The sequence below is a fragment of the Lipotes vexillifer genome, unplaced genomic scaffold (assembly GCF_000442215.2).
Source record: "Lipotes vexillifer unplaced genomic scaffold, Lipotes_vexillifer_v1.1 scaffold2700, whole genome shotgun sequence".
NCBI lineage: Eukaryota > Metazoa > Chordata > Mammalia > Artiodactyla > Lipotidae > Lipotes > Lipotes vexillifer.
The window spans coordinates 202,623-211,969 of NW_006773303.1; the positions used below are offsets into that span (position 1 = coordinate 202,623).

At 60.5% G+C, this 9,347-nt stretch overlaps 1 protein-coding gene across 1 annotated transcript in view; it reads right to left on the bottom strand.

Annotated features, from left to right (window-relative positions):
* The window catches only part of TNS2 (tensin 2), a 14,663-nt gene extending 5,935 nt beyond the window's left edge, over nucleotides 1-8,728 (bottom strand). The window contains exons 1-18 of the mRNA XM_007448274.1: nucleotides 8,367-8,728; nucleotides 6,617-6,725; nucleotides 6,078-6,115; nucleotides 5,146-5,184; nucleotides 4,820-4,858; nucleotides 4,617-4,666; nucleotides 4,197-4,368; nucleotides 3,870-3,920; nucleotides 3,455-3,577; nucleotides 3,299-3,363; nucleotides 2,380-2,463; nucleotides 1,710-1,822; nucleotides 1,552-1,612; nucleotides 1,213-1,288; nucleotides 827-956; nucleotides 673-738; nucleotides 478-591; nucleotides 3-190 (exon numbers count right to left, since the gene is read on the bottom strand). Coding sequence (XP_007448336.1) covers nucleotides 3-190; nucleotides 478-591; nucleotides 673-738; nucleotides 827-956; nucleotides 1,213-1,288; nucleotides 1,552-1,612; nucleotides 1,710-1,822; nucleotides 2,380-2,463; nucleotides 3,299-3,363; nucleotides 3,455-3,577; nucleotides 3,870-3,920; nucleotides 4,197-4,368; nucleotides 4,617-4,666; nucleotides 4,820-4,858; nucleotides 5,146-5,184; nucleotides 6,078-6,115; nucleotides 6,617-6,725; nucleotides 8,367-8,441 — 1,593 coding nt within the window. The 5' untranslated portion in view covers nucleotides 8,442-8,728. The remainder of the gene's footprint in view (nucleotides 1-2; nucleotides 191-477; nucleotides 592-672; nucleotides 739-826; nucleotides 957-1,212; nucleotides 1,289-1,551; nucleotides 1,613-1,709; nucleotides 1,823-2,379; nucleotides 2,464-3,298; nucleotides 3,364-3,454; nucleotides 3,578-3,869; nucleotides 3,921-4,196; nucleotides 4,369-4,616; nucleotides 4,667-4,819; nucleotides 4,859-5,145; nucleotides 5,185-6,077; nucleotides 6,116-6,616; nucleotides 6,726-8,366) is intronic.
* Nucleotides 8,729-9,347: the final 619 nt, after the last annotated feature.

Here is a 9,347-nt window from a genome sequence, read left to right on the forward strand (position 1 = left end):
GGTGGCCGGCCAGGGGACTCAGCGGTGGGCTCTGCGGTCAGCGTGGACGAATGGCCAGAATCGCTGCTGACAGAGAGCAGCGGGGGCGGGCGCGGCTCCGGAGAGGGCGCCGGCGGGGTCTGGCGGGGGGCCCGCTGCACCTGGGCGTAAGGACTGCCATCCAGGGGCCCCCGGGTATGGGTGACGGAGTCTGGGTGGGGAGAGGATCCGGGAGGGAGGGCAAGCAGGCAAAAGGGGACGAGAGAGAGAGAGAGAGAGAGAGAGAGAGAGAGAGAGAGAGAGAGAGAGAGAGAGAGAGAGAGAGAGAGAGAGAGAGGGGAGAGGGCGCGCGAGAGAGAGCGAGAGAGAGCGTGTGTTAACAGGGGACAGCGCAGGAGACTCCAGCTCAGGGGGTGTCTTTTGGGAGGGGTGTCTGCCTGGGGAGGGAAGAGTGTGCCCTCCAAAACTCCACCTCCTGCCGCCCCACGCCCCACACACCATCCACACTGTCCTCGTGGTGCAGGTTGAAGTTCTCGTAGGAGTCCCAGCGCACGGCAGGCTCTGCTGTGTTGTAGTCAACAGAGACCGAGGGCTCGTTCCGTGGGGTACTGCCTACGGAAGGGCACCTGGGGGTGAGGTGCAGGGAGGGATGCCTCCCCCCCGCCCCCCGCCGGGGCCAGGCCTGGCTCTCACCTTTGATCTTCTCTGGGCTGGAGGAGAAGATGAACTCCGCCGAGGCTTGGAAGGGGAACCTCTCGTCTGTGGGGAGTGGGCAGTGAGGGGACAGGCGCCCGCCCGCCCGCCCTCACCTGGGCTCCAGCCCCCACGCCACTTGTCTCCAACTCACCGGCCCAGGCCTCGTCCAGCTGGTCCTTGGGGAAGGGGAGCCGTGGTCCATGGATGGTACACGTGTGGAACTGGACTCGGAACACGAGGGTCCGGTCAGTCCCCCGGCTACCCCTGTGATAGCATGTCACCTGGGTGAGGGGAGGGAGACTGGCGTTCAGGCCCTCGTGTCCACTCACGTCTCCTCGGTGCTTCCACCCTGGGGACTATCTGGCCACGGCTCTGCCTTGCCTGAACCCCAGGGTGACCTCCCCATCAGGAGGACGCCTTCTTTGCCCTCCCATCGGCCTCGAATTGATGGCTCACCAGAGACTGTGCAGCTGGCGGCTTATACCACCGCCCCTCACCCCACCCCAAGGACTCTCCCTGTCGCTAAGGCCCCCTCACCATGACATCGCCCTTGAGAAGGAGAGCTGGCTCCAGGCTGATGCAAAGCTGCTGGGGACCAGGGCCTGCAACGTGACTGGGGAAGAGAGAGGGCAGAGGTGAATCAGGGGCACGCGGGTGCACGGGTGGCTGTGAAGAGTCAGGAGGCAGTTGGGAGACTGGAGACTGAACACTGCCTTAGTGATAGCCCTGTAAGCATCAGCCTCCCCACCTATAAAACGGATTCTGTGATGCTACTAGTTTGTGGGTGCAGTGGCTGGAGGCCCAGCTATCTGGGGAGGCTGGAGAAACAGGGACCCAGGGAGCAGGGAAGCAGAGGCCCGGGAACAGAGCACTCACTAGATTCCAGATGTGTAGACAAGCTGCATGGACTGGTAGATCTTGAGGAAGGGCTGGAAACCTGGACGGGCAAGAAGGAGAAGGCACGTGAGGGGTGCTGAGTGGAGGGGGCGGTGGGGGACAGCCCGCTCCCTGGAGTACATTCCAAGCAGACTCACCCGTGTCGGGTTCAAAGGCTGGCAGCATGGGCACGAGCACATAGTGCAGGAAGAGAGGGCTGCTGTTCATTCTGATGGAGCCGGACAGCAGACCACTGAAGTAGCCGATATACCTGGCAGGGGGATGTCAAGGAGGATGTAAGCCCCTTCCTCTGGAGGTCCCCGGGTGTCATCTCAACTACGAACGCTGCCCCAGCCACCTTCTCCTTGGTGCTTCCCTCCCATCTTCCAGCTCAACAGAGATTTCTTCCTTCCATCTAACCTCCATCCTTCTTGCTGTCTCCGAGGTTTTGTTCTTGCTGTTCCCTCTGTCTAGAATGCCCTTCCCCCAGATCTCTGCCGCACGTTATATAGCGGTGGGCCCTGACTGTCCTGTGAGTCTCCGTTCATCACGAGACTCAGCTTTATTTTTTGTATAGATAGCGCCTGTCATCATCCAAAATGACCTTGTCTCTTTATTCACAGGTTTATTGCCATCTACCCAACTAGCATGTAAATAAGCCCCACGAGAGCAGGGACCCTGTGCTTGTCCTGCGTTCTCAGCACTTGCCACAATCCCAAGCACACAGGAGGCGCTCCATGAAGGTGTGCGGCATGAATGAGAGAACCTCGGCCTTCATAGCCACGGAGGGAGCTGCTCCTCTGGCCCGTCTCCACCTAGGCTGCTCACCGGCGCTGGGAGGGCTGCAGCTCCGAGGCCACCTTGTCCTCACAGAACTTCCGCATGGTAAGGGTAGCCAGCGCCTGGTCCGCCCTGGGGAGAGTGGGACCAGTGTGGGGTCTTAGGGGCTGGTCTCCAACCTGGTCTCCCAGCCCTAAGCCCCAGGGGAGGGAAGAGAGGTACGATTTCCCCCAAGTCTAGAGGAGGCCCAGAGTGGTGGTGAAGAGAACTAGAAACCCCAGTCACTTTACTAGTTGTTGGACCTCGGGTAATTGTTCCCTGAGTTTTAGTTTCTTCCTCTGTAAAATGGGACAGTAAGACCATGTTATGGGTTGAATCGTGTCCCCGCAAAAGATATGTACCTCAGAACGTGACCTTATTTGGAAATAGGGTCGTTGCAGATGTAATTAGTTATGATGTTAAACTGGAGTAGGATGAGCCCTTAATCCAATATGATTGGTGTCCTTAGAAGAAGAGAAGAAGAGACACAGACACACAGACACACAGACACACAGGAAGAAGGCCATGTGACAACAAAGGCAGAGATTGGAGTGATGCATCTGCAAGCCGAGGAACACCAAGGACTGTTGGCCAGCACCAGGAGCTAGGAAGAGGCCAGGAAGGTCTCTACCCAGAGTCTCAGTGGGAGTGTGGCCCTGCTGACACCTCAGATTTTAGACTTGTAGCCCCCAAAACTGAGACAACAGGTTTCTGTTGTCTTAAGCCACTTAGTTTGTGGCACTTTGTTACAGCAGCCCTAGGAAAAGTGTGGTGAAGTGCAAGTGAGAAAAAGGAGGTAGAAAGGTCAAGTTTATAGTAAATAGCTCTTCTGAACACTGAGGTGGGCTTCAGAGGAGATGGGCTCGTCAAGGGCCAGCTGGAGGAAGGGTCACTGGGGAAGGGGGCGCTCAGGGCTGGGGAGCCTTACCCTGCAGAGATCTTGCTGTAGTGCATGTAGGCAGAGACGATGACCCCGAGCTTGCCCTTGCTCCCCTAAGGACAAAGAGACAGGGATGCAGGGCTTGCTGGGGACCCTGGCTGAGGGCACCCCCCCCCCCACTGCGAACTCGCGCTCCCAGCTCACCTTGCAGTACAGTACGACCACATGCTGCGGGTCAGCACTGAGCCACGTCTCCATGGCTTTGCAGATGGAGCACAGCTTGTCCAGCGGGGGCGCGTGCAGATCAGGCCAGCCAAAGTCCTGGACCTGAGGGGTGCAGGAGAGGGACTGGGGCTGGTGGCCACCAAAGAAGAGGTGGGTGGGGGTGGAAGAGGGACAGGCTGTAGGGGCCTGGAGACAAGGTCAGGGGCCTGTTGGCTGTGTCCATGGCAGCTTCAACACTTCCCTCACCTGGACAATGGCTTGATACCTGCTGCACCAAGCTTTGGGGTGTCCCAAGTGACGTGTCATATGGGAACGTGCTTCAGAGTGAAGTAGATGGCAACTGCTACTATTAATACTGAAGAGGCAGGGGGTGATGGCTTTAATCCCCTCCTACCTTGGGGTTTAGGCGGGTCAGGTCATGTCTTTTCTCTGACAGGTTGAAGAGCTGCAAGTAAAGTGGGGGCATTAGGCGAAGTGACCCCAGGCAGCGAGGCGCGGTGATGCTTGGAGGTGGTATCACCCGCTGTGACCCTAAGGAAGGGTCTTTCTCCAAAATGAGGAGGTCGCTAAGGCCCAACCTAGCTCGTACAGCCCAGTCGGCGTTCCAGGTTTGCGCCCGGGCCCCGCCCACTCGGGCTCCGCCTCTGCGGCGTGACGTCAGGGAGGGGCCTGGACCTCCCAGCCCTCTCGTTGGCTGACTGAGGCAGGTCCCGCCCCTTACCAGGTACTTGTCGCGGTGCTTGGATTGCAGCACGTGAGCCAGCTCGCGCAGGTGTCCCCGGTGTCGCTGTTCGTCGGGCCGCGCGGGGAAGGCGGCGGCCAGGATCCGCTCCGTCACGTAGGTGAGGTCCAAGTCCCAGCGGCGCTCCATGAGAGGATCCAGGCTGAAGCTCCTGGGGAGGAGGCGAAGCCTGTGTTAGGAACAGGGCGGAGAGTGGGGGTAGGGCGGGCACCGGAGGCTGGTGTGAAGGAAGGGTGTTTGGCTGACTACAGGTGAGGTCTCCTGGGTCCTGAGAGTGGGTGGGACCAGCTGGGGAGCGGCGCTGGCCTGGAGAGCTTTGTTGGGGGGCCCTGCCCTGGGCTGAGGTGTGAGGCCAGCGGAAGGGGCTCATATGGGACCACACCCCGCGCCCTCACTTACCTGGGCAGAGTGCTGCGTTGCTTTGAGTAGTTCAGAGACTTGGTGGATCCCTGGTGGATGAGATGAGACTTTGCACACGTCTTCTGTGCCCCTCACTCTAGGCTCCCCACTCCAGAGTTCCATGAACTTTTGCCTCAGAAGAAACCTAGGTCCTTAGTCCCAGAGCTACCTGCTTCCGCCCCCCTGCTCCAGCATCACCTTACCAGGTGCTCTATGCGCCTCACAGGGGCCGTGTTTCTCCGCTAGAGGGAGATGGGGGAGGAAAAAGGAGTGGTTAGGGTAGGGGCAAGGACCAGCCGGCGTCCCTGTGAGGGATGTACTGGGGCGGGGGGAGTCCTAGCCCCCAGCAGGCCCAAGAGGACGAGAGCAGAGGGCTCAAATATTTTTCCCACTGCCTCAGGATTGACCACTATCCACATTAGTCCATTCAAGGTAACCTCCTGGGGGCCCTCTCTGTGGCCACCAGACCTCTGGACATCGCCGCAGCCAGGTTCCTTGCCTCGGTCACCCCATCCCAGAGCATACTCACCAGCTCCGTGGGAGGCAAGGTCTGACAGGACGAAGTCACCTGGAAGGAGACGGGAGTGAGGAGCTGAGCTGCTGGTGAAATGGGCTTTCCCGGGCTTAAGGATGGGGCCACCCCTCAGCTTCAGCGAGAAGGTGGAGGGGCTGTCAGCAGATGGGCACAGGCTGCAACTGAGGTTCCTCTATTTAAGGGAGCCTCCCCTCTGGCCTCTCGGTCCCCCACCCCTGGGCCCCCCACTTGTTACTCTTGGCTTCCGGCCCCCTGCCCACACAGACCCCCATTCATCCAGCTGCAGGGCAGGAGTTATATATAGAGCCATGCAGGCAGGCCACAGCTAGGGACGGACACTGGCCTCTTTCACTGGGAGACCCCGCCCCTGGGCACACAGCTCCCCAAAGCCAGCTCCAAGGCCCTAGGACCCCTCACACTGCAGGAGGAGGACCAGGGCACCTCCCCAGAGATGCGGCTCTCTCAGGTTCCCAGTGGACAGTGGGTGCTATCTACACCTTGCACCTTCTGCCCAGCCTTTCCAGGGCCCAGGACAAGACCCACTCAGGCATCCTGAGGACCCTTCCCCAGAAGGAAGGCACAGCCCATCCGGCTGCACGTCTCCGAAATCCTGCTCTGACACCCACCCACCCCACCCTTCCTCCTCCTTGCTCTCCTCCTCTTCCCCACCCCCCATCCACTCGCCAGCTGCAGCCTGGGCACTGCACCAAGACAAACGCTGCGCCCTGCTGTCTGCGCTGCCTGGGCCAGCCCTCCAGGGGGTGGAGTAGGATGGTTCTTAAAGGGCCCAGTACAGTACCCTCTCCCACCCAGCAGGTGGGTTCCCCAATGATGAGAAGGGTGGAGGGTTGATGCCAGTGTGGTTGGAGAAGCCTGTTTCAGAGGAGGAAGGGACCCCAGTCCCCCTCCCCACAGCTGGTACCCACCTTTGCTTCACATTTTCTGTGTGTCGCCACCTTGCAGACTAGAGGGGATGGAGGGGAGGAGAGGGGTTAGCAGGGCCCCCACTGGGGCAGTGGAAGGGGTGGCCCTCTCCCATCTCTCCAGGCCCTGGAACTAGACCTTGGGACTTCCAGGACTCCGGCTGTACTGAGCTGGCTGGAGTGGGGGAGCAGGGGCAGAGTTCAAGGGAATCGCATGGCAGTGGTGCACTACTGCCCAGGCCAGGGAGGGAGGGAGCCAGGGGTAACGTTCTAGGGTGGGTGCGGGTGAAGAGGAAGCAAGGGAGGAAAGCCTCCAGTCTCAGGTGAGGTGGGAGGGTGATTTAGAGTACTGGGTCTCCTGGGGTGCTGGGGGAGCAAGGGCTGTTTCGAGGGGACGCAGTTCCTCTTGGCTCCCACGTGGCCCAGCCCAGGGGCAGCACGCGCAGTACAGGTTCTGTTCTGCGGTCTGCCTGCTGGGGTTGTGCCACCCAGTGGTGCTGGGTGATGCTCGCAGAGTCACAGCATAGGGCAGGGCGCCTCACCTCGGCACGAGACGCCTGTCCCATCGATGGTCACCTTACACACTGCACAGACCGGTGGTTTCTTCCGGAAAACCTTCTCCCGGAAGCTATGTGGCTCAGCTTTCCTAGGCTAGGTGGAGGGACAGACAGACAGAGGTGTCAGTTCCCACGGGCCCATCTCCAGGACTGGGCCGGGGCCCGAGCACTGCACAGTTTCTCTCTTCTTCCATCCCAATAAAGCCCCCAAACTCGTAGAACGCACTTGGCCACAGCTGTTTCCGGGCAGTTGTAGGGCCTGTCCTAGACAGTGCATAGAACCTGGCCCCTTGCGTCACCTTAGCTGGGTCAGCTCCTCCCCAAGGGATCACTTAGGCCCCTCACGTGGCCCTGGTGTGTGATACCCTTGCGGTCACTGCCACCCAAGCCCTAGAGCTTCCGTCCTGGTGTAGGGGGATGGCGCTCCTTGACTCTGCTATGAAGACAACCTGTTTCTCCTCCCATCTTGCCCTCCCCAGCTGGAGGCTTCGGTAGAGAGTGAGCAGGGAGGGGGTCAGACATGAATGTATGGTGTCAGTCACACAGCACCCAGACTGACCCGGCAGGAGGGCCTCAGCCAGGCCTGCTCCCCTGGTCCCGATGTCCCAGTCCTCCAGGCGGCTGACACGCCCTCCTCCCCCTAGCGTCAGAACAACATGTTTACTCGTTGTGCACCCAGGCGGCAGGCAGCAGTTGTGTAAGGAGGGGGCGGTGATGCTCAGAGGGAGAGGCAGATGGAGGCATGACTTGGAAACATTTCGCTGCCTTACTGCTCCGGGATGTAGTAAGTGCCCCGTCACTTGAGGAGGTTCAAGTGGGATTCCAGCGTTGGAGGGGGAGAGGGTGGAGCAGATGCTCTTGGGCCCCTCTCCACACAGAGTGCAGTGAGCGAGGAGGCTGGGATGCCCCCTATGGCCCAGGCCTACCTTGTCCCATCCCTCCCATCCTCTGGGGACCATCTGCTTCCTTGCCTCTTCTCTCTTCTACCTATTTTTCTCCTCTGGCATTCAAGTTCCTGCCTCCCTCCCCCATAGTATTGTCTCATGTTGCCCTGAGATGATTCTTTTGGGGTGAGGCTGAGAAAATGTGGGGAAAGGCAGTGATGGGGCCTCCAGGCCCCTCAGCCTGGGGATGCAGGCAGCACCTCTGGTCTCTTGGCTGTCCCTGAAGCTTCTGGATTAAACCCAACTTGAACTCTTCTGGGCTGGACCAACTCTGCCAGACCCACTAGGAAACTTGGGTGCATTTTGGCATTAATGGCACACACAGATGATAGCAGTGGAAAGCAAATCAACCCCCCCTTGTCTAAAGCACTCCTGAGACCTGGCTGCTTCCCTCCCTTCCTTCCTTCGCCACCCCCATCCCATCTCCCTCAAACTAATCAGCTTAGGGACGTCCTCTCTGGGGTTCCAGAATAGTACCCAGGAAGATCCTACAATGATGTATACCTGCCTGGGTGCAGGGCTGGCCTGGGCTAGGGCAGGGAATGTGTCAGGGGAGCTGAAAGGGACGCCAGGTTTTGCTCTAACCCTAACGTCTGCTGCTCACGCCACAGCCAGACCTGGCCACTCCAGAGGGATAGCGTAACGAGGGGATGCGAGGGGATGCGGGACAAGGGGAGAAGGCTGAGGAAGCCGAAACTGGGAAGGGGGTCTGGCCTGAGTCCTGGCCCCCTCCCCCACTGCCCACACCTCCACCCCTGCCCCTCCTCTGCCCAGCCAATGGGCCCTCCTACCCTGTTGGTGGCCCGGCTGCTGTCCCTCCTCCCCAGGGCTCTGAGCAGCCTCTCCACTGGGCCGCTGGACTTCATGGTGTCCGGCTGCCTGGGGTGCCGGCCGTGGGGCCCGAACAATGCTGGGGCCTGGCCCAGGGCTTCCTGGAAGCGGCCTGGCGGAGGCAGCCACTTCCCCTGGGTGGAGAGTAGGCTGTCTGGCTGGTGTGAGGAGAAGCCCAGCCCTGGAAGTGGAGGGGAGTGCAGGCGGGAAGGGGGCAGGTCGCTGCTCCAGGAAGTGGGGGCGGGTGGGGGGGGGTAGGAAGTGGGGGAGGCCAGGAGATCAGATTCCCAGGATCTACCCTGCTGGGAGTGTCAGCCCAGGATCTTTTGCCCCCAGCCCACCCTGCTCTGGAGCTGCCCCATGCCCAGGGATCTGCCCTATCCAGGGATCTGTGGGATCCTGAGATCCAGCCCCCAGTGGGGCGGGGCAGGGGCGGGGGGGGAATTTAGGTCTCAGGGCAGGGCTCAAGGGCCAGCGGGGGAACACCGCGTCCCAGCCAGGCCAGCCTCCCGGCCTGAACGCTCAGGCTCTCTGGGGACTTCTGGTGGGGGGAGTGGGAGCTGGGAATTGCCACCCCAGCCAGCTCAGGACTGAAGTGCATCCTGAGGGTCAGGGAGAATGGGACTGAGGGCCAGCTTCCTGCCTCAGTTTCACCAGTTGTGAAGAAATAGGAAAAGGAGAACGTGCACTGGCCCCCTGCCCCCACCATCTACACTGGAAGGTCAAATTCCAGCCAGAGTCCGCTCTGCGCACAGGAGCGAGCCATTCTCCTGCCCCAGCCCGAGGCATTTGGGGCCCTTCTCCGAGAGCTCCCCAGCTGCTCTGCTCCTGACACAGTACCCTACTCACCTATTCTCTGGCTTGTTTCTCTCAGGTCTCTAGCTCTTTTGAGCCTTACCACCCCAAGCTCTAGGTCTGGGCCCCCCGCCCCGCCCCGCCCC